Below are 27620 nucleotides of genomic sequence, written 5' to 3'. Positions count from 1 at the left end.
GCAAGATTCTTTTTAATATTTATTTTATTTATTATCATTTATTTTTGGCTGCTTTGGGTCTTCGTTTCTGCGTGCGGGCTTTCTCTAGTTGCGGCGAGTGGGGGCTACTCTTCGTTGCGGTGTGCAGGCTTCTCATTGCGGTGGCTTCTCTTGTTGTGGAGCATGGGCTCTAGGCACGCAGGCTTCAGTAGTTGTGGCACACGAGCTCAGTAGTTGTGGCTTGCAGGCTCTAGAGCTCAGGCTCAGTAGCTGTGGTGCATGGGCTTAGTTGCTCCGCAGCATGTGGGATCTTCCCAGGCCAGGGCTCGAACCCGTGTCCCCTGCATTGGCAGGCGGATTCTTAACCACGGTGCCACCAGGGAAGTCCCAGAATTGCTTTATAGGTGAAAGGAGGAGATAAACATGAAGATTTTTATTTTAGTGCAAATTTCAGTGGCACAGCCCTCCTGGGGCAAATTCCCAACTTCCTGATCCATCACGGACTAGCTCTGAAAATGTCAATTTTCTTTAGGTGACAAGTCAGAAATTTCAGGGCCTCATAAGGAGTGCTCCCCAGAAATAAATTTTAGAAGTGTATTATCTGACATCACTACTTTAGAGGAGTGACATTAAAACTAATGAAAAAGGGAACGTTTGTTTTCCCTCTCCCTTTTGAAATGGCAGCAATAACATTCCAAATTAAGGAGATTTCCAAAAGCATCATACCTTTGGGCAATGCAACAGGAAAAGATATTCTGCAGAAGCTGATCATCTAATAGGTCACACTGTACCTGCTTCCCATCAGGCTGTGGTTTTGCCTTGTCTTGGGAAATGAATAAATCAGAGGCGTGATGGCAAACTAACATCTTTACCCTTCAGGCTTAGAAAGTCAGTTAATTAAAGCAACAAGGCGCTAACGGATGTTTGCACTTTTCTCTCCCTGCTTTTTGTGCATCACGTGTGCAAGTGGCTGTGTGGACCCCCACTCAGACCTCCTATTGTCCAAATGCACCATTTAGCCAGCAAACCTGGTGGCTGAGTGCTGACTTTCTCAAGCCCGATGTAGAACCTTCTAGAGGTAGAAGGTGTGTCAATTAAGTTAAAGTAACTTAATGAAATAAGGCAGTCAAGCTCTGACTTCAGTATATACATCCATGTCCTTTACTTTCTCCCGATGTCATGGATACCTGTGAACTGGTTATGCGTCTTTCATCCATTGTCTTATCTGCTGAGAAAAAAATAAATTCATTCACTCCATGAACATTAATTGAGGACTTCTAGGTGCTTGGCAGGGGCAAGGTGCTGGGCACATGGAACAAGAAGTACCAAGCAGATCCCGAAGAAGCTGGCAGTGCCCTGGCGAGGCAGAATTAGCAAAAGCCACGTGCCATACGCTCACCCTGCTTGTTTCAGCTTCGGGGGCAATCTACCCCAGGTAGGATGGGACCTTGAGGGAGGCACAGCCCTCTTCTAACTGGAGGGCTGGGCCACAAAAAGGCTTTGCAGAGGCAAGTCTCAAATGAGAGATCTTGCAGGCTATCCTGGGGAGGGGGCACGGGGCTCTGCGGAAAGCTGACAAGCACCAGGGTGGCCCGCCCCGGCCTGTTCGGGGAGCAGGGACGGTTGTGAGTGACTGAACGTTGGATGCAGGGACCCAGGGACCAGGCCAGGGGATCGGGCTGAAGAGGGAGGCGGTGGGCGGCCCATGGAGCTGCTGCCTTGAAGGGCTGGGTCTTCTGTCCCCTGGGGGGGTCCACCGAATGTGAGAGTCTGAGAAACTCCTCTAGTGGCAGCTGAAGAAGAGAACTGAGCAGGTTCCTTCCATCCCCTGCTCACCGTTTATGACGGGGAGCGCGCTGTGCGCCGCGGATGAGATTCCCCGGCCCCGGGACGGACACGAGGGCCATGCGTGTGCCCTTGAGCAGTCACTTCACCCAAGGTGGACAGGCCATCCCTGGGATCCCGCCGAGTCTGAGATTCCCTCACGCTGATGCGTCGTGTCCCTGGAAGATGCTGGAGGTGGCACCAGGCGGAGGAGAAGGATCTCCTTTCCTCAAGATCTGCGGGCAGACGAAATCAACCGCCTCAGCAGCCTTCTGAGAATCGTCTGCTCGGTGACAGTCACTGCGGAGGACAAGAGATGAGTAAGAAAAGGCAGCTGAGGGACTTCCCTGGAGGTCCAGTGGCTAAGTTTCCGCGCTCCCAGTGCTGGGGGGCTAGGTTTGATCCCTGGTCGGGAAACTAGATCCCACGTGCATGCCGCACCTAAAGATCCAGCCAAATAAACAAATATTTTTTTAAAAATGCAGCTGATCTCCGAGGTGGCACTTCCGTGCAGTGGGGCATTTGAGAGCCCTCCCCGCAAGGGTCTGACACAGAACAGAGCGTGGCCAGGTGTGAGGGCAGTAGAGGGACCTGCACCCGCCTGAGGGCGACCAGGAAGGCCTTCCTGAAGCGGTGATTAGGCAATGGGCTGTAAAGACCTCCCAGGAAACCGTGGGGAAGAGGCATCGCTGGGCCTGTGAGCAGAGGCGCAGGGGTGAGAAAGCACGGAGGCCAGCTGGGCAGAGGCCTGTGCTTCCAGGACAGGGGACCCACAGAGGAAGCCCTGGATGCAGAAGTTCTGCTTCTTTCTATCAACCGTGGGCAGCTGTGAGAGGCTTGGAGCAGGGGAGTGGCGGGGTCCCAGTTTTGCTGGGAGAAAATGGCTCTGGTCTCATTTGTATAGAATAGGCTGGCTGGGAGGAGACCAGGAGCTCTCCAAAACTCGTAACCGGATACCCGCTGTGTCCTTCTGTAGCCAACTGCCACCTTCTGTGCCAAACTGTCATTTATGTCAAATTCCACTCACCCTTAACCACGGGGCCGTGGATATCACCTTTCTGCTGCACGTAGATACTGGTCAGCACGGAGACGTTTTACAGCGATTCTGCGTTGTGTTTTTGCTTGGTTGCAACACGACAGTGGCAATCCCTCATAACTGCCCTCAACCAGTTCTGAGTTAGGTGACCCTGCCGCTCGCTTGCCCAGGACGGTCAGGGTTCACGCCTGCTATGCTGGCATCCACGGCTCCTCTGACAAACGTCCTGCTTCGGAGAATGAGTTATACGGTGACCCCAGTCCTGGCACCACTGCTTGGAAACCTGAGTTGGGGGAGGGGGCTCTGCGATGTGCATCTGTCCCCCGGGCGGCCCTGCCTGTGACCTCTGGAGGAGGGCAGGGGCTGGGACCCGCCCCGTTTTTATTTCTCAGCATATGGCAAATGCTGGATTGAGTGGACACTGAGTGCGCCTCTCCCCTTTGCCCAAGAATTGGGTTGAAACCAAAGAATAAAAGAAGCTGCGTATCCCCCATTCTTAGAAAGCCTCCAGCGATTGGGGTGGACTTATCGGAGGTGGCATCACTGCTCGGATGACTCCCCACACCCGTTTCCCTCGCCCCCAGCAGCCTAGGGGACAAGGGCGCGGGGCAGTCAGCCTTGGGGACCACGCTGTGCCGGCTGAGAGGCCGTCCTCCCCTGCCGGCTCTGAGAGCATCCCTGCTCCCGGCACTGACGTCTGCTGAGGACACAGGGAGAAGGGAGTGGCTGAGACCTCTGTTCTCAGCTGCAACTTTAAAAACAGCACAAAGTGGCCTTCAGGCTCCCTTTTCGGCAATTACATTTTATGAGCCCACGAACACAACAAATTACACGTCCAGGCCTGATAAGAAACAAGCTCCGCCCCCGGGATTCCAGGCAGCGTCCGCTGCTCCAGTCTTGGACCTTCACCCGGCACTTCTGTCTCCTCTGCTTCCCCAACCCGATGCCCATTACCACCCCCTCCCAATCCAGGCAGGTGTGCTCGGCTAGCAGCCCAGGGGCCCAAGGCAGTAGCTGATGAGCCTTTAGCCGGACCCACTGATGGACACTCGGCCCCCTTTCTTCCCCTGGTCTCCCGTGGGTTTGCTAACACTTGGTTTTAAGCTATGGGTGACAAACTATATCCTCTGAGTGTGCCTTCAGGACACAGGGGTCCCCCTCTGGTGGCTTTGGATGCTTATGTGGAAACCTGAGTGCACAGGGGACAGGGGAGGCTGCCAGAGGAGCTGCAAGGTATCCTCACCTCTAACATTCCCTCCCTGGCCCAGGGACTCTCATACTTGGCGAGCATCAGAATCCCGCCGGGGGGGCTTGTCGGCACTGACCTCTGCCCTCTCCCCAGGGCTTCTGATTCATGGGTCTGGGGTGAGGTCGGAGAATTTGCATCCCTGATGCTCCCAGTGGGCCCATGTCAAGGGCCACACTTTGAGCCGCTGCCCTAGCGCCCCAATGAGACGGGGACAGTTCTGGCCCCTGGACATGGCTCCACCCGCCGGGTCTGTGATGAAAGCTCCCTGCCAGGGCCACGGCCACCACAGTCCCTCTGCTGAAGAGCTTATAGGACTCGGCCGGGAAGCAGCTCAGCCCAGCGCAGGGGGCTCTGAGGGTGAGGCTCCGGGTGAGGGGGCCCAGGTGGGCCAGGGAAGATTTGGGGAAAGTGACACTTGAGACTGAGGGACAAAGAAGGGCCAGGCCACGAAAGGGAGGGGATGAAGGGAGCCCCAGAGAGGGGGACTGACGCAGGTACCCGCACCTAGCACAGGAGAGAACCCGGTGTCCCAGAGAGCAGCAAGCAGGTCGGGCAGGAGCTCAGGCTGGACAGTGGGCCAGGGCACGACCCGCCGGGCCTTCAGGACAGTCAGAGTCTGGACATGACCCAGAAGGCAGGGGCGGCTGGGAGGGGTCAGAGGGGAGGACTGATGCTTGGACCTGGACCCTGGGCAGCTGTGACTTCCCAGAGGGAGCAGCCCTCCGAGGGGCCGGGGCCAGGGGGCCGGGGACCCAGGATTGAGTGGGGAGAGTTGAAGGGGTGGGTAGCTCAGGCTGCTACCACAACATACCACAGCCTGGGTGGCTTAAATGACAGACACTTATTTCTCACAGTTCTGGAGGCCGGAAGTCCAAGATCATGACCTTGGCAGAGTCAGTGTCCGGGGAGAGCCCTCCGCCCTCCGCAGGGCTGCAGCCAGCTCCACACACGGGGAAGGGGCGGCAGGCCCCCTGGCGTCTCCTCTCATACGGACACCCATCCCATCATGGTGGCCCCTCCCTCGTCTAACCTGACCACCACCCAAAGGGCCACCTTCAAACACCATCACCCTGGGGTTAAGGCTTCAACATATGAATCTGGGGGGCACACAAACATCCAGTCCACAGTGGGGTGGGGCGGACGTGAGAAATCAGAGCTGGCATTTACTTCCGTTTCCAAAGGGCTTCACGTGGGAAAAAACCAGTACTGTGGAAGAAAAATTGGGACATCTTTGAGAAGTCCCGTGCTATCTTCCCTATACTCTGGTAAACAGCAGGTCATCTCTAACTACAATTTTCTTTCCAGAAGCAAACTGAAAGGAGGTACTGTCAGTTAAAAATTAAACAACAAAACGAAACTCAGACCATGTGAGTGTCACGCTTTTTTAAAAAGCAGTCAATTACTGGTTTTCTCTTGATCCCGACAGGATCAAAAAAACATTTGGTAGCATTCCCTGACGGTCAAAATCCATTCGTAAATGGTTACACGGTCTGTGCCTCGCTGTGGATGTCCTGTACTTCCGTGTCGGCCCCGTGTTCTACAGCTCTTCTTCTCCCTGGGCTCCTTGCTCAGCAAACATTTTTCAGTACATACACGCGGGCCTTCTCATTGCCCCTTTCCCACTGATTTGGGGGCAACTGGAGACATTGATCTCTTGTTTTAAAATAAGAATCAGTGAATGGACTTTGATGTAGAGAATTTGTCGTTTTTTTTAAATTGAAGTAGAGTTGATTTACAATGTTGTGTTAGTTTCAGGTATACAGCAAAGTGATTCAGTTATACTATATGTATGTATGCGTATATATATATGTATGTAGATATATACATATGTATGTATGTGTAGTGTATATTCTTTTTCAGATTCTTTTCCCTTGTAGGTTATTACAAAATGTTGAGTATAGTTCCCTGTGCTATACAGTAGGTACTTGTTGGTTACCTATTTTATATATAGTAGTGTATACCTGTTCATCTCCAACTCCTGATTTATCCCTCCCCGCTTTCCCCTTAGAGAATTTTTCATTGCAGCCAACATTTCAAATGCAGCTTCCTCCATCCCTTCTCATGGCCTGTGCCACGCACTGTTGTAGGTATAGGAGTACAGGGGTGCAAAGGATGAACCAGGCCCTGCTCCCGGGGAGCTTATTCTCTGGGAACATTACAAGGGCATTAGGTGCCGTTCAAAGAACCAGAACAGGTCAGCGGGAGAGGGGACGCCTGCCTGAAAGCCACCTGACCCATCTGACCAGGGCTTAACCCTGAGCCCAAGGCTGACCCTTCAATGCCGCCCCCTTAGGACCAGCTGGACATCCTGCAAAACCTCTCCAAGCCAACCTCGGGTTCTCATCTCTTGCTCTCAGAAACTTCAAACATTCAACACAGAGTCAAGACATTAAAACAAAACAAAACACACGCACACACACAAAAAACCCTCTTCCAGTCTTCAAGCTCCACTTTATGACCTAAAAAGCAAAATCTTTCTAAAGCATAACAAGCTACTTCAGATGAAGAAAACAACGGACTCTAAAAGGCGAGGAATCCAGTGTATGTTCTCTGTCACGTGAGCACCAAATACCGAGAAACCATCCCGGGACGAGGAGGCCGGCCCAAACCAGCTGCTTCAAAGAGTCTGTTCTTTAGCCGAAGGCTTAACACAATGACCCTAGAAATGCCGAGGGGAAACAGTCCGAGAGCTCGCACTGGCTTTCCAAGGAGGGATGCCAGAAGGTCCCTCTTGGCAGGATTCACAGCATCAAAATCCCATTTGTAGAGAATGCCAAGTGTCAGCGGCTGCGATGGCCTTTTTAAAGAGCTGTGCTTTCACGCCACTAAGAAAGAAAAAGGAACGAAAAGAAGCTAAAGATTCACTAAGCTTAAAAATTTGGAATAAAGGGTACCTTTCCCCCCAGTAAATAAAGCTGATACCGCCATGGTGGCAGTTGCGTCAAACCATTTGTGCTGCTTCCTTCGTGGCCGGCTGTTTTCTTTTTCAAGCCAGGAGGAGACACTACCATGGGACCCCTCTCCACATGGACACGCAGGTGTTACTGCTTCTTCCTCCCCCGCCCACCTTCAGGGCGACAGCTCTGCACTTGGGGCCCAGGGGGAGGATGCTTCCTCAACTCGTCCTCTGCATCCTTGACGGATCTCTCCAGTTTGGGTGTGAGGAAATCTGGGCCTTTTTCTTTTTCCCTGGTGTGTTTCATTTACAATGATTTTGCTAAGCAGTGTGAGTGTTTACCATATGCTGGCCGTGTGGCAGAATATTTTGGCTCCCCTAAAAAGCCAGGTTGCTGAGTCACGCTGAGTCACTTGCCCCGAGAAATCCCCGGGGGCAGGGCATCCAAAACAGCTGGGGCAAACACGGGGCCCTGGCTGGCCCTCTTCGGAGGGACGGGGGTGTGGGCGTGGACGGCGGAGGGGGAAGAGTCAGGCCAAGCTTCCACAAGCGGCTGAAGCACCGCGGCTCTCACCAAACAGCAAAGTCCTGTAAACGTTGAATTTCTAGAACTATGCCTACAGAGGAGAATAGCTGAGATGGAGCCAGAGCAATGACCAGGACTAAAGACACTTGTAGACAGAAATAGTGTTAAATAAAAACCCGAAAAGCAGAACTTGATCACTAGCAAAACACAAAAAGATTGCTTACATTTGTTTGTTTGTTTTTAATTTGTCCTCTCTAATATTGTGTAGTGGACATTCAAAAGTCAATGAACTAATTGATTTTGACTCTGAATAATTGTGTTTTTAAATGGAACATGGGTAAATGTGGGTGGTTATTTCCTACAGTTCCTTCAATGCCCCCAAAAGTCAGACCCTTCATGGGATGATAAAATGGCCACTTCTAATCACCTTATGGCCATAAGAATCATCTTATCTAAAATGCAGGTTCCGTAGTCATCGTTCCACCTCTGCTAAGAAGCTGGGGGTCCCAGGAGTATATCTTAAAACATGATCCCAGGATTGCCCAGGAATCTTGTGAAAAAATGTAAAGGGCTCAGCCCTATTCCTCACCCTACCCTCAGATTCTTATGGGATAGGTAAAGGTGGGAGTCTATAAACCCATATATTCCAGAAGCTTCCAGATCATTCCACTTGGGTTTTCCCTGGCTCTGCTTACAAGAACAAAACAGCAAAGTCCCACCACTGCCTAGATGACCCTCAATTTCTGAGCAGACATGAAAATGTTGCCTATGGGCTTTCGTTACTCTGTTCCACCTGAGAAAAACTTTCCTCACTATTTCTCCCATACTTGACTGAAAGATGCAGATACAGTGTGTCCATCATCCCTGTTTTTACTCCCTAATCCTGACACTCAGTGGCTCTGCGACCTTAGACTTGTTACTTAGCCTCTCTAAGTCTCAGCTTCTGACTCACGCTAAAACAGAGCCCCTAAAGCTCCTCTTGGGTTGTTGCTGGGATCGGGTACACACCCTTGTGCAGGCTGAACGAGTACCCGGCCTTCTCCTCCTTCACTGTACTCAGGTTCCAGCCATGTAAGCAGGGAGACTGCTTTCTTCGTCTCTCATCCAACGTCACCTTCTCCATGCAGCCTTCCAGGACCACCCGATTCTAAACCATTACTCTCGTACCCTGCTGCTGGCACTGCTCATTTCCATCCCTGCTTTATTGCCAGTCTTCACCATCTTGTAATAACCTCTGTGATTTACTCACCAATTTCGTTTCTTTGTCTCTCCCGTCTAGAATGTAGCATCCTGGTGGTCAGAATTTTCGTCTGTTTTGTTCACTGATGATTCCTAATTTCCTAGAAGAGTGCCTGGTACACAGTAGGTGTTCAGTAAATACTGGACGGACGGATGGATGGATGGATAGATGGAAGGGTGGATGGGTGGGTGGATGGATGGACGAGTGGATGGAAGGGTACCTGCCTTTGAGCTCTATTTCATCTGTGCCACCATTCACACTGGCTGCATGTCTGAGCTTGGAAAACCTGTCTCCTTTTTCAGCTGAGGTAAGATATGATTACTCACAAGCCAGTGACTTCCCTCTTTAAAACCAGCTTTGTTGTTTTACTACTGACATGTTTTTGCCAGATCTGTTTGCATGCTCCTTAACTCATGTAAACGTTAATAAAGAAAACTATGAAAACAGCTTCCTACATGTTTCCTGTTCCAGGCATAATCACGTGAAAATGCAGTGTGCCGCGCATGTAATGGAGTAACCCCCTTTACTGGGCTTCCAAATGGCAATCCCTCCCGGGGGAGACACCAATCCTAGATTTCTACATCTCCCCTTCCAACCCCAGTCTGTTCTGCACTTTCCCTGCATCACACACTTCCGGCCACGGCCTCGGTACTGGGGCCCAAGGCAGGCTCACTCCAAGGGCTCGGGCGCTGCCCACGGGGTGTGCTGCTCCGAGGACCGCCCGCACTCAGGGACGTTCCATCCTCAGCATCAGTCCCTCAAACCCCACTGACAGCGGCACGGGCTTCTGTTCCTATCGGCAATCATCAGCCCATAAGGGGACCCTAAGGCTCGGTGAGGATGGTGCAGAATATTTTATTTCTAAATGTTATGTTTCGAAGTCTTGTAAAATACCCATTGTCAATGTTTCCTTTTTTAAAGCAAGCATTCCTCCGGAAGATAATTAAATGGATTTGATACACTTTCAGAAAGCCTTAGGAAGTAGCTCAGGACAGAGATGAGACTTTGACGTCAGACAGGCCAGTGTCCAGATTCTGGCTCCCGCCTCCTGGCTGTTTTGACAGGACGGGTGACAGGGCAGTCTCCTGGCAGGTGAGGCAGGAGAGCGCTGTGGCCTGACCCGGAGGGTCTTGCGGGGGTTTAGGGAGACCAGGCCGTGAAAGGGCTTGTGCCAGGCTTGCGCTGGAGTGAGGGGGGCTGCGGGATGCCCCCCGCCACGCGGGGAAGAGGGCCTGGGGGGTGGGAGTCCCAGCCCCGCAATTCCCAGGCTCTGTGGTCTCAGCCAGGGGACCTCCACCCCCAGCCCGGCCCCGGCCCGCGTCTGTGACGTGGGACTCACGGCCGCATCGCGGTGCCCAGCACATCCCAGGCCTGCTTCCCACACACACAGGCCCGCTCCCTCCCCGTCCACAGGTGCTCCCACTCCCCGTGGGACAGAGACTGGACGGGCACCTTGGGGTTCACCTGACACCCGGCCCCGCAGCCCGGCTCACCTCTGCACTCCATGCTTCCTCTGCAAAACGGGAAGCACAGTGCCTGCCCTGCTGGTCAACGTGAGAGTCAGAGAGGGCAGTGCTGTTAAGTCCGCCCTGTGATTCACATGCTAGGAGTTGCTCTGCAAAGATGCTATTTTAAAGTCAAAAGCGGGAGAGCTCACACACCTGTGCTCCTGGCTCCTTGCAGAGCCCCCGGGGGCGGCGGGGGGGGCTGTCACTGGCGCTGGCTGCAGGCCTTGCTGTGCAGAGTCACCAGCAGCTCTGGTTCCCTGCAAGTTCTGCCTCAGTGGGTCTGGACCGGAGGCCGGCTCTGCCCCCCTGGACCGGAGGCCAGCTCTCTCACTCTGAGAAGTAACGGTCAGAGTTGAAATGCTCCGTCCCAGCCCTCCATGTGATGTGAGCCTCTTCATGCAGGTGCAGGAGCCAGCGGGGCTCACGGTGACTCACTGAGGGCAGCGGCGACCGGGGAGAGATGCCCGCGGGGCAAAGGGAAATGAAGGGCGAGGTCGCAGCTGCCCTCAAGGCCACGGGCTCAGGCTCAGGCGCGGTAGGTGGCGGCAGCTGCTCTTGCCCTCTCTGTGCCCCGCCAGCCCCTCTTCCAAACACAACGACAGCAGCAGCCACGGAACCTAAACACTTTCTGGTAAGCGTTTTGCTCTTCTGGGTTTCCTCCTCCCTGGGGAAGCGGGGCTCAGGACTTCAGAGCAGGACGTCAGGAACTGGAGCTGCACCAGCACACTCCCGACCCCTGTCTCAGGACCAGGAACGGCGTCGTGGGAAGACGGACCTCGGCTTTCTAGCAGCTGCCGAGGGCCACAGCCTGGGGGCTCCCAGCCCGCTTCCCGGTACTCAAGCTTCGAGTCCTCGCCCCAGCAGGGTCTTCCTCGGGGAAAACGGTATCCCGGGGGCCCCTGGAAGTCAAATCGGCAAGACAATGGATAAAGAGCCTGCCCCAACCAGGAAGCCTGATGGCTCCACACTCAAAATCATGACATGTAAAGAAAAATGCCAAAATCACCTTAAAATCTTGATGCTGAGAAGTGAGGAGATGTTTCTAAGATGCGGTTTCTGGAACGTCCAGAGGCACCAGGCGCTCTTACCGCCTCACCAGGGAAGCTGAGGGGTCCACAGGTGGCCACTTCTTCCCGCGCTCAGCTTTCCCATCCTCTCCAGGGCCCGGAGCCAGTCAGGCCATTCTTCCTGCTTGGTTTGGGTTCACCACACATGGGTATAAATTTTATACCTTAGGGGAAAGTCAGTAGGGATTCTGATTGGTTAAAAATAGACCCACACTATGTACCTGAGTATATACGAGACACCACGATGTCAAATAAAACCATGCATTTTTTTTTAATTAAGGCATTTTTGTTGGACATGGAGATAACGTTTATTTTGTGCACTATAAATCATTTGTTGTTGTAAAACTTTCAGAAAGAAAAAAGCTGAAGTAAGTTATCCGTGATTACAACTGCAATGCATGTGTAAGATTATACTTCGAAACTCTGATTCACCAATCATCCCCCCGCCATCTGTAATTTCTCTTTTGGTGGCCATTTAGTCATCAGTGTAACAAACTACATCAAAGTTTAGTGGCTCCAGACCATAGTTTCTTCTCTCACAATCTTATTGCTTGGATTCAAAGGCTCTCAGGTGAATGTGGTCAGTTAGTGGTTGGAGTGAGGTCACCTTAAGGCCTTTCTAGGCTGGACATCCAAGTTGTCTCCTTAACTCACAGTCAAGTGCTTAAATGGGATGGCTAGAGGGCTGGGGCTGGCCCCTCCCTCCCGTAGCTCTTTCTGTGTGGCCTCTTCACGCAGTGAGCTTGGACTTCCTCACAGCATGGTGGAATCCAAGAGGCCTGGATTTCTTCCATGGTGACTGTAAGAGAAAAGCCAAGAAACCAAAATGGAAACTAAAAGGCTTCTTTGACCCTAACCTGGGAAATCACACAGCACCACGTCCACTGCAATCTGTTGGGTTCATGGGGCCTGCCCAGGTCCAGTCTGGGAAGGATGACATGCAGCGTGAATTCTGGGAAGCATGGTTCATCAGGGGGCATCTTTTGAGAGTAGTGACCTCAAAAGCCACCAGAGACCTGTAGGCCAAGGTGAAGCGCAAGATACATAAATTTCAGGGCCCACTGTGAAGTGAAAATGCAGGCCCCCCCCATTCAAAAAGCAGAAAAAAGGATTCTTCCTTTCTTCCACAGTCTCTCTCTACCTGTCATGGTGTTTGTTTGTTTTTTAAATACCACATACAAAATCTGTGTTTATTTATATTAAATAAAGATCTTTCCAACATGCAACAGCTATCTGTTTTGTTTTGTTTTTTTAATTAATTTATTTATTTATTTATTTTTGGCTATGTTGGGTTTTCGTTTCTGTGCCAGGGCTTTCTCTAGTTGGGGCAAGCGGGGGCCACTCTTCATCGCGGTGCGCGGGCCTCTCACTATCGTGGCCTCTCTTGATGCGGAGCACAGGCTCCAGCCGCGCAGGCTCAGTAGTTGTGGCTCACAGGCCTAGTTGCTCCGCGGCATGTGGGATCTTCCTGGACCAGGGGTCAAACCCGTATCCCCTGCATTGGCAGGCAGATTCTCAACCACTGCGCCACCAGGGAAGCCCATGTCATGGTGTTTTTAATTTGTGATTTAAAGGCATACCCTCTTGGTCAGAAGGATACTTACGCAAATAAAGACACAGGTGCCCAGAGCCCTGGCCTTCAACTCAGCATGCGGGGTGCGCTCACCCACTCTGACCTTTCCTGCCCCCCGTCCTAGGCCCTCATGGGGGACAGAAGAGCGGTGGTGGACCAGCCAGGGGCAGGGAGCAGGTGGAAGCACCCAGGGAAGCATGGAGGTGGGACCACATATGGTCCAGGCTGCCAGCCTCCAGTACATGATCCACTGTCCCAACAGATGTCACTCACAAAACACAACCGAAAGATTAGAATTATTAAGAATCTCAGGGACTTCCCTGGTGGTGCAGTGGCTAAGAATCCACCTGCCAATGCAGGGGACACAGGTTCGAGCCCTGGTCTGGGAAGATCCCACATGCCACGGAGCAACTAAGCCCGTGCGCCACAACTGCTGAGGCTGCGCTCTAGAGCCCCCAAGCCACAACTACTGAGCCCGCATGCCACAATTATGGAAGCCCACGTGCCTAGAGCCTGTGCTCCGCAACAAGAGAAGCCACCGCAACGAGAAGCCCGCACACCGCAGTGAATAACCCTCGCTCGCCGCAACTAGAGAAAGCCCGTGTGCAGCAACGAAGACCCAACGCAGCATACATAAATAAATTTATTAAAAAAAAAAAAAAAGAACCTCAGGATAACACCTGCAGAGCATCAAACCGCAAGCACGGGGCCCCTCTGAGCTAGGTGTCCAGGTGACACGCCCACGGAGCTGGACCCGCCCAGGAGTAATGACAGAGGAGAAGCAGGCAGTAGCACTAGCCACACGAGTAAGACCCCTGCCGCGGGACGACCCCTCCAGCTCCCCTAGCTAGCCAGGACCCAAACGGTGCTAGTGGAATGAATTAGACTCAGTCTAAAAGAATTCCAAGCAACCCCCGCAGCCAAGGGTGAGGACGATACTCGTCTAGGCCAGGGATTCTACAGCCATCAGGCTTAATGATGCCTCTACACACCTGCTGTCAGGGCCAGGCTGGGCCTGATAAAACAACAGGTAAACTGTATTTTTAAAATCCATGACTTGATGAAATATGGTACACGGCAAAGTACTTTGCAAATGCAAACAGTAAAGAAATGTGAATCGTTTTCTTTAAACAGATACCACTCCTCCATGTTTCCTATTTTTTTTTAATCATCAACATATAGGAACTGCTAGTTCCAGATAAGATGGAGTAGATGTACTTCTCCCTGTTCCTCCCGCCAAGGAGAGCTAAAAACTCTAGACACCAGACAGAAAACAGTCATCAGCAGACCCTGAGACGTGGAGAGAAGGCAGACCGGCTGGTGACTGTGGGGCCCAAGGAAGGACACGGCGGTGTTTTCCCTGGGTTTTCTTTGTGCCTCTTATATCCTGGACCACGTGCTTATCCTGGACCACGTGCCCTTATATCCTGGACCATCCTGCTGGGGAAGCAGGCACCCAGAAACACCAATGGACACGGACAAGAAAGAAAACAAGAAAAGCTTGCCCTCTCAACCAACGGACCAGGAACGAGGCAGCCTGGCAAGACAGAAAATGTCTAGACAATAACTATACTACTCTAAACAAGCACCACACATACAACTGGGGCACCAACTCCACCCCCATCAGCAAAGGCCAAGTGGAGAGCCTACATTTCCACCCTCACCCTGCTGTCATGAGGCACCCCCATCTCAGCCTCCCTCTACAATAGGGTGGTGTTACAGATGGTGGGGTGGGGAGCAGAGGAAGCCGCCCTGCTAGTCAGCCATGAGCCCCCTCAACAGTGTTAACAGAGATCACGTGTGAGCCTGGACTTTCACCCTCACCCAGCAGTAACCTGGCACTGTTTCCGCTCCCCACAGGGTGGTCTCAGAGCAGGCTGAATGAAAAACTGGGGCGTTCACTCCCTTCCAGAGGTAAGAGGTCTTCAGCCCCCAGAGTGTAGGTACAGGAGGAGGCATCTCTTCCCCTGCCAGCCAGGGTAGTGTCAGCAGAGACCTGCTCTAACAGAAGATGTAAGTAAGATCCAGAGTCTCATAACACCCAAAAAGTCTAGGGTTCAAACAAAAATCACTCTTCATACCAAGAACTGGGAAAAGCTCAACTTGAATGAGAAAAGACCACAAGTGCCAACACTGAGTTGACATGATGCTGGAATTAACTAATAAGGGTTTTACAACAGCCATCAAAGTCTTTCAAGAAGCAATTATGAATATGCTCCAAAAAAGGAAAAAATTGAAAACCTCAGTAAAGACGTGGAAGATACAGAGAAGAACCAAATGGAAACTTTAGAACTAAAAAATACAATAGCCAAAGCAAACAATGCACTGGATGGGTTCAAAAGCAAAATGGAGAGGACAGAGAAAAGAATCACTGAACTTGAAGATAGAAAAATAGAAATTACCCAATTTGAACAACAGAGAGAGAGAGTAGACAAAAGAAAAAAAAAAAAAACAGACATGGCCTCATAGACCTGTGGGACTATAGCAAAAAGATCTAACATTCTTGTCATCAGGGCCCCAGGAGAGGAGAAAGAGGGAGGGGTTGAAAAAGTATGTGAAGAAATAATGGCTGAAAATTTTCCTAATTTGGCAAAAGACTTAAACCTACAGAGTCAAGAAGCTGAGAGACCCTCAAACTGGAAAAAGAAAGAAAGCCATGCCAAGATGCATCATGGACAAATTTCTGAAAACCGAACATAAAAAGAGCAAGGAGAAATAACACCTTATCTACAGAGGAAAAAGCAACTTGAAAAACAGCAGATTTCTCATCAGAAACCATGGAAGCCAGAAGGAAGTGGCACAACATGTCAAATGCTGAAAGAACTCTACCCCAGAAGTCTAGATCCAGCAGAAACGTTCTCCAGGAATCGAGAGGATCACAAGACCTTCTCAGATGTAGGAAAACTAAGACAACTGGTCACCAGCAGACCTACCCTTAAAGAACGTCTAAAGGATGCCCTTGAAAAAGAAAGGAAATGACAAAAGAAAGAATACTGGAACATCAGGAAGGAAGAACGAACACGGGAGAACGTAAAAATGGGGGTAAGTATAATAAACTTCCCTTGTCCTCTTGGGTTTTCTAAAAACAAATGTATGGGTCCTCAAGAGGTCCAAGATGGCTTGTTCTCACCCATAGGCAAACCGCACCAACTGCAGGATTGATTTAAGAGGCCAGTTGCTTACCTGGAGTGTGGTGCCTGCACCACCTGCATCAGTGTCTCCTCAGGCTGTTTCCTGGGCTACTCACCAAACCCAATTAATCAGAATTTCTAGAGATGGGCTGCAGGACTCTGCTTGTAAAGGTGATTGTTACATACACTAAGGTGTAAAGTCCTCAGGTCTGAGTTGAACTTTTGTTAATGAAGAATCAGGCTCAGTCACTCAGTGTTAACTTCTGAGGAAGGTGAGAACAAAGTGTTTTATAAATTCCCTGCAAGACTGGAACAAATTTTCAGGTAAAAAAGTAATCAATATCCCACCTGGGGTCAAGGTCACACACCTCTGGATCATCACAGGGTACTGTTCTAGGAGTGTGGGCTCACAGACGGATCTGTTATTCTTCTGTGCTTCAGTTTCTTCCTCTGTCAAACGGGGACAGCATCTGCCTTTCCTAACTGATGGGGTCAAGTTGAAGAGTAAAACAAGTGAGCTAAGATGGGCCTGTAAATGATCATTCTTACCCAATGTGAATGATTAACCTCCCCTTCTTTATCTTTTTCTAAATTTTTTTCATAAAATTTAATTTCATCTGTGTTTTTCACTTTTTATTTTTCATTATTTTTTAAAATTTATTTATTTTTATTTTTGGCTGCGTTGGGTCTTCGTTGCTGCACACGGGCTTTCTCTAGTTGCGACGAGCAGGGGGCTACTCTTTGTTGCGGTGTGTGGGCTTCTTATCGCGGTGGCTTCTCTTGTTGCGGAGCATGGGCTCTAGGCGCACAGGCTTCAGTAGTTGCAGCACACAGGTTCAGTAGTTGTGGCTCACGGACTCAGTAGTTGAGCTACTTGGCTGAGCTAGCTTGGTTGCTCTGCGTCACGTGGGATCTTCCCAGACCAGGGCTCGAACCCGTGTCCCCTGCATTGGCAGGCAGATTCTTAACCACTGCGCCACCAGGGAAGTCCCAACCTCCCCTTCTTTAAAGAGGGCCTTCACGTTGCCCTTTTTTCTTTGAAATATGAGGTCTCTATGCTCTTCACAAAGACTCCGGGAAAGGCAGAGACGGTTAAGATAAAATGTACCACTTAATCCCACTGGCCTTTCCTCCAGGGTCCAGCTGATGGGCAGCCCCAGCACTGAAACATATGAGGGCCCCGGCATCAGTGGCGCCGGGGAAGACAGCATGATCCTGGCTGAGCTGAGAATGGGTGCCCAGGGACTGCTCCAGCCCTAGCAGGTCCCCCCTGCTGGCTGGGTCCCCGGCACTCACCTCCCTGAAAATGCAGCCCTAGGTCCTGTCACCTCCCACAGACAGGGGTAGCAGTGACAGGTGACAGGCATCAAGGGGCTTGCAGAACCCCTGTGCTGTTTCCAGCTGGGGAGAAGCGATATTGTAAATTGTCATTTTTAGGCAAGTGGGAGGGTAGACTCTGGGAGTGAAAGCCTCAAAGACGTGGGGATGGTGAGGGTGAGGGCGTGGAGAGAAGTGTGCCACTACTTGAAAAACAAATTCTCTCCACCAGCCGGCTTGAGCGGCCAGTGATCAGAAGTACCCGTACTGGCGCCTCCTGGGTGCCACCAGTGCCCCATCGGCGGCCTCTCGGGTCGGGAAAGGGCAGTGGCCGAAGCACCGCGGGCGCAGGACGCGTGTCCGCCGAGCGCGCCCCAGCCCCGGCCTGAGCCCCTGACCTGTCCTCGGGACAGGGCGGCGGGGCGCGGCGAGGCGGCCGCCGGGGCCGGGCGCGCACGCGGTGCGGGGCGGGCGGGTTCCTCCCCTCTGAAGTCATGGACTTGGCGCTCGGCATCGCGGCCGGCGCGCAAATGTGGCTTCGGCCAAAAAGGGGAAAGAAGGAAAAAAAAGCGCACAATGTGTTTTTTGTTAGGGACTCGCAAGCCGGGCCTCGGGTTTTACTTTTGGTGCCGCCTTATAATATTAAGATGCAGCCTGATTCCGGACAAGCCCGCCCTTGTCGCTGGCCCGAGAGGGCTGCTGCGGATTCCCACGGACGCCGGTGGGCAGCCGCGGCGGCCCGGGCGCCGCGTCCCAGGCGGGGGGAGCACGGTGGGCGGCGGCCCGGGGTCCCCGCGGTGACCCGGGCTCCCCGCGGGGGCCGGACCCCGCGACGCGCGCCCCGGGGCGACGCAGACTCGGCGACGCCAGCCCCGCGCCCGCCAGCTCGCGGGCGGCCCGGGATTGTTTTGCAAGACCTTATCTCTCGCTCAAGTTAATTTTCTTTTTTAATTTGGTGACCGGAACAAAAGCCACAGGAAAATCCTTTGTGAAAGCCAAACGCGCCCACAAATCGGGGCACTTCACAGCATTTGTAACTAAATATTTGCCGTGCTGGTAGTTAAATCGGCCCCTCCGCCAAACTTTCCAAACTTTGCTTTCTTTGAACGGGGCTGAAAGGTGATCTCCCTAGAAGGAGATCAGACGGTTGAAAGCAATTGGCTTTAGCAAGGCGTTTTTCCTGGTGCTCTTGAGATCTCTGGGCAAACAGGACCGCGCGCGAATCCTAGAAGGAATTAGGGCCGGGATAGGGATGGCGGCGGCGCGGGGGAGGAATGACCGCTAAGCCATTGTAGTAGCTGAAGCGCTTTGTTAGTGCAATTTATTAGCTGTGTGCGACAAGAACGAGAAGAGGTTAGGCAGGTCTTCAAAACTACCCAAAGGGAGAAAAATAAACATCCCCTTGTTTGCTTTTTGTGGTTTTGCTCATTTTTTTCCCCTCTCGTTGCCCCTCATCTAAGGCTGTTTTAAACCCAAATTCGGTTATCTGGTTTCAGGGTAAGGGCTCCCTCTTGCCAAGGTATTAAATAAACAAGTAAAGCAAAAACTTGAATCCTTATGTAATCCAGATGCTGTTTCCTCGAAAACCACAACAAACTCCGCTAAACCAGATAACAGGATCGGGAACAGCACTGGCCCACCCCCGCGGTTTCGGGGCCAGCAGAGGACATTCATGTTCAGGAACTCCTCTCCGGGACAGACGATAAATAATTGCTGCTAACACTCTAAACTGCAGATGCGCACCCTTGAGGGATCCGGATGCCATAAACTGTCCGGGAATGTTGGCATCTGGTTCTTAAAATGGAACTTTCCCTAGAGATAAAGCCGGGACCGAGGAGGCGTCTGCGTCCGCGGGCTGACTTGGAACTTTCTGGCCTCTTGATGTTCTCAGTTGAAAACGCAGCACTGGGAAGGGGCTAAGCCTGCCCGTCTTTGTAGTGGTAATGAGGACGCAGACGCGGGTCCGCTGCGCTCAGAGGCTGGGAGCCGCGGGACCAGGCTGCACATCCTCCCGCCTCCCGGGGGGCGGGGTGGGGGGGCCGTTCTGGAAAAATCTGAGGGTTTTTAGCGCAACCTTCAAGGGTTCCGAGGAGGAAGGCAGGGGACAGTAGGGGTGCGGGGCTGAGGGGTCCTTCAAAGGTATTTTGGGTAGTCCAACATCAAAGTCATCCACGCGAGGATCCAAAGAAACAAATAAATCTCGACATCCACTAAGACAGTCACCTTCTCCCCAGCCGCCCTAACCCTCGCGCCAGCCCCACCCTGAACGCCTCGGTTGCAAAAACAAATAAAATAAAGCAAACCCTTTTTTTGCTTTGGCAACCTCTAAGCCACATTACGCCTCCTTCTGCACAAGGAAGATTTCTTTCTTCTCCCTCTCCCGGCTTTTTTTTTCTTCTCTCCCCAACCCCCCTTTTCTTTTCTTCTCGGTCGTCCTTCCTTCCCCCAAATCGCTCGAAACTTAAGACGTGTTGCGGCTGCAGGTGCTCGCGGGCCGGGCGGCCCGGCCGGGGCGAGCCTGGGACGGCCGGGCCTCGCAGGCATTGATCAGCTGGGCGCGCGCGCTGAGTGACGGCGCGGTTGCCATGGCAGCCGCCTGAGCGGCGCCGCGAGGACAAGGCTGCAGGGCGGCGTGAATGGGCGGCGTCACGCGCCTGGCGCCAGAGAGTCTGCTCCGGGGCTCCGGCTCCGGCCCCGCCGCGGCCTGGCCCTCGCGCTGCCGCCGCCGCCGCCGCTGCCAATTCATCACCTGTCAGGGATCACTCGGGGGGTCACGGGCGGAATGGACACAGCTGTGAGAACAAAACCGGGGGAAAGAAAGGCGAGCGCTCCCAATTGTGCCAGATGTGCAGGGAGGACCTTGAGACCGCCCCCCCCGGCCCCCCGCAGGCTCCTCCCGCCCCCAGTTGCATCACGCGGGGATTGCAAAGGCGGCCCAGCCGGCCCGGTGCGCCCGGCCCGGAGCTGCTTCTGATCGCAGAGAGGGGCTGGACGCGCTGGGAGCCAGCGGCCGAGCCCGGGGTGGAGACCGAGGGAGTGAGCCCTGGAACCAGGTTAGGATAACTTTCAGGGCAGGCGTGTGGCTTTAAGTGGGTGTGTGTGTAGGGGGGGAAATTGCATCTCCACCCCCCCACCGGAAGCCATTCACACCGTCCCACCACCCACGGATCCAGCAAATCCAGGGCCCTTTCTGCAGCTTTAAGAGTCCTCAAATGCAAACCCACTGAGACACCAATTGACAGATTTTTCAATGCCTTGTAACCCACCCCGAAAATGCTCCAACACCGTTTTCCCGATGAAAGCATAATTTTAAAGGTAATTTCGTATTGGGCTTGCTGAGACAGACATACTAGTAACTCAAGCCTTTTTTTTTTTTTTAATCATTGACTTATACAGCCTCATAATCCCCTTAAAATGATCTTTAAATGAATGTAGAACTGGGTAGCGTGCCAATCGAATCGAATTCAACACAGTCAGGCTGACTGGACTCTGACATGGCCGCTAAAGAAAGAAACACCAGAAAACTTTAACCATATTTAGCCATTTTACCGCATCAGGGTACAAAAATGATCATGGGAGAAGGCAGTGCCTCAATCAGCTTTGCAAGTGTGTAAAGTAGTCCTGCACAACGCTCATCAGGAACCAGCCCAGAGCCTGACTGTAGGGATAATGAGGCTGGCACGGATGCTAACATACCGTGTGCTTGGAAAAAGCTGGGAACGCGTCAGTATCTCAGAGCTGCAATGTCCAAGAATCACAAGTAATAATCTGAGAATCCCAAAGATGTTTGTTTACGTTGGCTATTATTGTAAAATAGTCAAAGTATAACATCATGAACCAAAATAGTGTCAAAACAAAATCTGTTCCACTGTGGCACGTATGTGACAGAAACACATGCACACAAAGTACATCAGAAGGCTCGAACTGTCGGGGACTCGGGTATGAAGTCATTTCCAGACTTAATATCAGAGAAGTGGTTGTTAATCGAATACCGTCAGGAACAGAGTCGCAGGCAGCCTTTGCCCGGCCAGGCCCTGAGCGGATTTCTCTGCTGGTCAGGAAACCACCATCTCCACGCTCCAAACTGAAGTGGCTGGATTTTCTGAAAGTGACATCCACCCTAGCGCCACCAACTCTCCCTCCCTAAAGAGAAGCGGTGGGGCAGGCACATGGCTGCAATTGGTGTCCCAGACCAGACCAGCTGGCTCACCGGCGAGGAATTAATCATTCACTGAAGAAAAAATACTGTGTCCCCATTATTAAGCTTTGCTTTTTCTCCAGTTCTGCTCTCTTCCTCTTTCTTAAATGCAGAGGAGATGGATGGAGATTGAGACAAAAAAGTAAACTTACCAGTATAATCTTTTCTCAGATTTTCTAGCATATTCTAGAGAAATATGATTTTCAAAACACACATTTACTGTAGTCTTAAGCTAGAATTATGTGTGAATTTACTGAAAAGGATTTGAGTAAATAACTGCAAACTTTTTATTTAGACCGCAGGAATGAGGTCTTAAAATATGTCTAGAAAAAAAAAGGGCGGGGGAGACACAAACTGAAGCTGCCGCCAGTCCTAGTGCTGAAAAGATTCCCAACCTGGTACCTGACAGATTTTTTTTTTCTTAAATAGTGTGAAGATAGCGACCAATGGCTGGGGCCACCTACCTATACAAAAATTTAAAAATACAGCAGGCGCTGGAATGTGATACCAGAAATCACGATTTGTGCATAATTAATCACCTTACTTTGCCACCTACATTGCAGAACACAGATCGGCAGCCTCTCAAGGGCAGCGAATATAAATACAGCTTCAGTATACAAGTTTTCCTAATGATTTCCGATTACTAGGATCATTATAATAGCCTTCCCAGTTCCAGAAAAGGAACCCAGAGTCTTGCCTCTCAGAGCTCCTTAGCGATCAGCATGGTTTCCGATAAGTACTCATTTTACAGAATTTACAATAATGCCTCCTGCGTTGCTCCGGGTTGCACGATCCCACACTAAACCTGTCGCTGAATGCGCGCGTGGGTGTTTTTGGTTTTGGTTTTGTTTTTTACAAAGCTTTTCCTTATCTTATGAGACCGAACTCACGCTACAGAAGTCACTTGTCGATGGCAAACTTATTTGCGTTTTCACTTTCTTCAGAAATGCTTTCTATCTTGATGACATTCCGTGAGGCGCAGGGAACGGTGGTGACTTTCCCTCTGCTGTGCAGACCTAGCCTGTGTCGCTGTGATTTTAGGGATGCTGAAAGCTCCGAGGTGTAGAGGCTTCGTCGGGGGACACCTTAAAGGGAGGGTCCTGCCTAGCCATTGGGAGTAGAAATAAGATGCACATTTAGATTCCCGGGGTCTCCGTCTCCCCCTCCCCCACCCTGTCCGCGACCGCCTTCTCCCTTTTCTCCGCTCCTCTCCTCCCCTGTCCTCCCCTCCCCCTGTGCTCCCCTCCGCGCCCCTGCGCTCCCCTACGCGCCCCTCCGCGCCCCTCCGCGCCCCTCCGCTCCCCTCCGGCCCGGCGCTTACTGTACTCTATTTACCACCCGAGCTGGGCTCGCGCCCACCCCGCCCACCCCACGGGGATTGGCTGCGAACGCGGAAGGACCGAGCGCTCGCCTCGCGCCTGCGCCCGCCAATGAGGGAGCCCGCCAGGCCTGATGGACACGCTGCCTTCCACCAATGGGGACGCAGGGAAGCCGGATCGTGTTGCCCCGGCGAGCCCTAATAAAAGCCGCCGGGCCGGGCTCTCAGCTTCATTCTGAGCCGAGCCCGGTGCCGAGGGCAGGTAGATCCGCAGGCGGCGCGGCGGCGGCGGCGGCGGCGGCGGCGGCGGACTGAGCCCCGGGGCAGCCCGCTCCCTCCTCCCGGTCTCTCATTCCCCGCGATCAGCATGAAAGCCTTCAGTCCAGTGAGGTCCGTTAGGAAAAACAGCCTTTCGGACCACAGCCTGGGCATCTCCCGGAGCAAAACCCCGGTGGACGACCCGATGAGCCTACTGTATAACATGAACGACTGCTACTCCAAGCTCAAGGAGCTGGTGCCCAGCATCCCCCAGAACAAGAAGGTGAGCAAGATGGAAATCCTGCAGCACGTCATCGACTACATCTTGGACCTGCAGATCGCCCTGGACTCGCACCCCACTATTGTCAGCCTGCACCACCAGCGGCCCGGGCAGAGCCAGGCGTCCAGGACGCCGCTCACCACCCTAAACACGGACATCAGCATCCTGTCCTTTCAGGTAAGACCTGCTCCCGATGCCCCGCTCGCTGCCGCGCACCCCCAGCGATGCTTGGGCTGCCCCTGGCAGAGCCATTGTCCAGACGGCCGGCCGTAGTCGGTGATTTACAGATGAGCTAATAACTTTATTATTTACAAATATGGTGTAGATTGAGTCGTGCGTGAAATTACTGGTAAGTTCTGACCTGTTAATGCATCTGTCTTTGAGTCTGAATGTAGCATTAACGTATTTAATGGAACTTGCTGTTTAAAAAAAAGCTGTTTTAAAAAAGGCCCTTTCTCTTTAAGATTGTCTAACGTTGTGCCTCTTATCTCCTTTCTCGCAGGCTTCTGAATTCCCTTCTGAGTTAATGTCAAATGACAGCAAAGCGCTCTGTGGCTGAATAAATGGTGAGTGTTTGCTTGTGCCTCGCGTTGAACTGGCGCTTGGAGTGTGTGTTCGCGCGCGCGCGTGTGTACTTGCGTATCTGTAAAATTTTGGGCTTGGTAAATGAATGTGTACTTCGTTGTATTACACGTAGTACATTGTTTACACGTACTCTAGACATGAAGGGGCCTCTAGCTCCTGTTACTCAAAATCCCACGACATTTTCCTTAAAAAATAAAAAAACGTGATGCCAGTAACTTACTCTGAAGGTGGTGGAGACAAATGTGTACTGGCTTCTGTGGGCATGTAACATACTCCGGCTGTTTTCTGCTATCGCTCTGGTACTATGAGGTACTAACCTCCATATAATTAATCTTATCGCCGCAAATTCCATAGGGATCCTCCTTCCCAAAAACTGCGGCCCGCTGGGATTCAGCTAACCCGAGCATTGCTGCCCTGTGCCTCAGACCCTGTGATGTGGGATTCCGACTTCCCTATCTGTTAACGAAAGGGCTGTTTTCAATCAAATAATTGTTACAAGAAGCAGACTGGCGCCTGTGAGCACTGCCGTTGGAGATCCAAATAGGAGATGGCGTTGGGAAGCTTTTCCCCCGAGTCTCTGCTATTTTTAATGTTGAATTTGCGCTGTCCAGGCCGAGTGTGTGTGTTACATCTGGACGCCGGGGTTTGCCCAATGTTTGAGTGTTTGGTTAAGTGTTCAGACTGCGGCTTCCTCCTGGCACCAGTCTGCCGCCTCTGCCCTTAGGTTGAAATCTCCTAACACCCCCTTCTCTCCCAGTCTTTTGCAGGCGCTGACTTTTTGTCTCCTTTGCACAATAACAACAACAACCCCACAGGCTCTTTTAAGGCGCTGAACTCACTTTTCAACCCTTTCCCAAGGAGGACAAGTCAAAGGGACCTTTTTTTAAAAATGGAAGGAAAACTAAGAATGATCAACTTCCCCAGGGTGTTTTCTGACATGGACTGTGGTATTAGTTATTTATGAAAAAGACTTTTAAATGCCCTTTCTGCAGTTGGAAGGTTTTCTTTATATACTATTCCCACCATGGGGAGCGACAACGTTAAAGTCACAAGGAATTGCCCAATTTAAGCAGACTTTGCCTTTTTTCAAAGGTGGAGCGTGACCCAGAAGGATCCAGTATTCAGTTACTTAAATGAAGTCTTTCGCTCAGAAATTACCTTTTTGACGCAAGCCTACTGAATGCTGTGTGTATATTTATATATAATTATATATATATTGAGTGAAACCTTGTGAACTCTTTAATTAGAGTTTTCTTGTACAGTGGCAGAAATGTATATTTCTGCATACAAAGTGTAACGATGTACTTATTCATGCTAAACTTTTTATAAAAGTTTAGTTGTAAACTTAACCCTTTTATACAAAATAAATCAAGTGTGTTTATTGAATGGTGATTGCCTGCTTTATTTCAGAGGACCAGTGCTTTGATTTTTATTATGCTATGTTATATAACTGAACCCAAATAAATACAAGTTCAAATTTATGTAGACTGTATAAGATTATAATAAACATGTCTGAAGTCAATACCTGAATCTGAATGATTTTTAAGATTCTCTTTCTGTCTCTATCGCGCCATTTTATTTAACCCCTCCTCCTTCATCCCTTCTATCACCCCCTAAGTGTTGGAACCTGTGTGCTGAGAAATGCCTTATCGGATGTGTGGTCAGGGCTATCGCTTAGGGGCAAAGGGCTGCTGCTGCTTTTTAGGAGATCTGACAGGGGCTGGGAAGTCTATAAACCCAGAAGTTTCTCTTAGTCCGTCAAGGAAAAATTGGTTCTATGCTTTGGGGTTGGGTTTCAAACCAAGAATTGCTGTGGTGGTGACCCTGAGAGTTTAGACCATTCAAATAAATGTGGACTCTGGAGGCCTACCTGTCTGTAGATGTCAAGACACTTCTGGAGTAAATGAAACTGCTGTGAATCAGAAGACAAAAGCCTCCATACAATTCAGAACATGATTTTAAGACTTAGAGGAAGGGCCAAAAAAAACCCTCAGTGCCCCTCTCTCCTCCTTATGACCCTTTGCCCCGGGAATTCCGCTGTAACCGGCCCTGAGCGCCAGCCTCTGCGTGCTGCCCCTGTGCCGAGAAGGACGGGGCCCACGTTCCAAGACAGGTGGCTATTAAACCGCCCTTCACCCTTGGCTGCGCCGCCGGACTGCCCGGCGAGGACGGAGAGCGGAGTATCAGCGGCTGTTTCCCCCGCAGCCCTCACGTGGCAACCTTTGGACCCGGCTCTGAAGTATATAGTTAGTATAGATACGGGTTTAAAATTCATATGTGTACGTATATTTATGTTCTCAAATTGGAAGACACTCCCGCAGGGGTGTGGGGGGAGCGGGGGAGGTTCTGGAAGCCCGGTCCGGGGAGGACCGGAACTGGAGACGGACGCTGGAGGGCAGGCAGGCGAGGATAGGTGTCTCATCTGTGGCCACTTTCTCAGGCCCAGCCGAGCAGGTGCTGGGTGGCGCCACCGAGTCTGACCTGGCGGCTGCGGTGTTTCCGGCCCTGACACGGAATCCATCACCAGTGAGCGGTGAGCGCGGGGTAGGGGTGGAGGATGGGGGGAGAGGCAGCCTGGGGATCTCAGCTCGAACCCTGCCACGTTCCCGCATCCTTGGCAGCGGTCCCGGCCCTGGAGCCTCCTTCCTCCTGGGCTGGGGCCCTGCAGCCGGCCAGGGCAGCTCTGGACACCACCCGCGCCCTGCCCGTCATCCCCGTCCTGGACCTCATCCTAGTCCGCAGGTGGGCCCGTCCTTTGATCCGGGCACAGTACCAGGGCCGTCGTTGTTGTTGATAATCATACCCCCAGGGAAGCAGGCTCTGGCTGTGGCACCTGGGCGCAGCCGGTCACCCGACCCACGCCTCCCTTCAGGCCTGTCGCCTGACCTGTCGTCAGCCCCTCCGGCGCCCTGCACGACAGGCCACCCTGCGTGGGGCTGGACCCGGGTGGGGCAAGGGCGGGAAGAGGGAGGACAGGTCGCTGCCCACCCCCGTCCTTTCCTCTGGGCGGGGAGGCGGGGGGACTGCGCAGACGCCAGCCCCGGGTCGCCCCCAGCCTCGGTGACCCTCGTGGGGTCGGTTCGGATGGCGAGGGGATCTGACCCGGCGGAGGGTCTCGTGCACGGGCTCCCTGGCTTTGCGGGGGAAGCTGTGTGGCCGGGGCGGGGCCTTTCGACAGCTGCACTGTCACTGGGAGCGGGGGACCGTTTGCAAGTTTTGGACGACGACCTAGAGTAGCAGCAGCGTCAAGGGAAAGAGGCACCCTTCGGAAGGGACTTTTCGCGGCGGAGCCCGGGCGGCCCTTTGGAGTCCGGCCGGTGGAGGCCGAGCGCCACCTGCTGGCCGGCGCGAGGAAGGCAGTTCGCGAGCGGGGTCTTTGGGGCCCGGGGCTTGGGGGCTTGGAACCCGAGTTAATCAGCGGGAGAGTAAGGGGAGAAATCACCGGGGAGACACAAGCTTTTGAAAATGAATGATGATGTCATGAAAGCCGACTTCTCTAGCATGTGTACAGTCGTTTCCACATGGGACTCTTATTTCATGTTTACTACTTCATAACTTGGATACGATCCCCTTTTGCAAACTAGTATCTACCACCAACTCTGCAGTAGGTGCTGTCCCGGATTTTAATAAAAGTA

The 27620-nt window shown here is 52.2% G+C and overlaps 1 protein-coding gene and 2 long non-coding RNA genes across 3 annotated transcripts; 1 reads left to right on the top strand and 2 right to left on the bottom strand.

Annotated features, from left to right (window-relative positions):
- Window positions 1-397: 397 nt before the first annotated feature.
- On the bottom strand, window positions 398-3754 carry LOC309643751. Its single transcript, XR_014254053.1, has 2 exons — window positions 2831-3754; window positions 398-2103 (listed from the first exon to the last, which is right to left on the bottom strand). It is a non-coding gene; the product is annotated as an uncharacterized lncRNA (long non-coding RNA).
- Window positions 3755-4753: 999 nt separating this feature from the next.
- LOC309643750 lies at window positions 4754-22928 on the bottom strand. The gene is made up of 8 exons (XR_014254052.1): window positions 22866-22928; window positions 22435-22648; window positions 19650-20138; window positions 16378-16512; window positions 16082-16292; window positions 11265-11489; window positions 8760-11157; window positions 4754-6913 (listed from the first exon to the last, which is right to left on the bottom strand). It is a non-coding gene; the product is annotated as an uncharacterized lncRNA (long non-coding RNA).
- A 163-nt stretch (window positions 22929-23091) lies between these two features.
- ID2 (inhibitor of DNA binding 2) lies at window positions 23092-25507 on the top strand. Its single transcript, XM_082426337.1, has 3 exons — window positions 23092-23577; window positions 23903-23966; window positions 24743-25507. The coding sequence occupies exons 1-2, from the start codon at window positions 23230-23232 to the stop codon at window positions 23957-23959; spliced, it is 405 nt and encodes a 134-aa protein (XP_082282463.1). The 5' UTR covers window positions 23092-23229; the 3' UTR covers window positions 23960-23966; window positions 24743-25507.
- Window positions 25508-27620: the final 2113 nt, after the last annotated feature.

Source organism: Balaenoptera physalus, assembly GCF_965194825.1.
Source record: "Balaenoptera physalus genome assembly, chromosome: 15".
NCBI classification, from domain to species: Eukaryota; Metazoa; Chordata; class Mammalia; order Artiodactyla; family Balaenopteridae; genus Balaenoptera; species Balaenoptera physalus.
Note: the sequence above shows the minus strand (reverse complement) of the source record. Positions and strands in the feature narration are given on the sequence as shown.

What these genes read in the sequence shown, in the direction of transcription:
- ID2 (XM_082426337.1), top strand. Translation starts at nt 23,230, where the DNA reads ATGAAAGCCTTCAGTCCAGTGAGGTCCGTTAGGAAAAACAGCCTTTCG. An exon ending in TCAGCATCCTGTCCTTTCAG is followed by an intron (nt 23,578 to 23,902) that starts GTAAGACCTGCT and finishes CCTTTCTCGCAG; the next exon opens with GCTTCTGAATTCCCTTCTGA.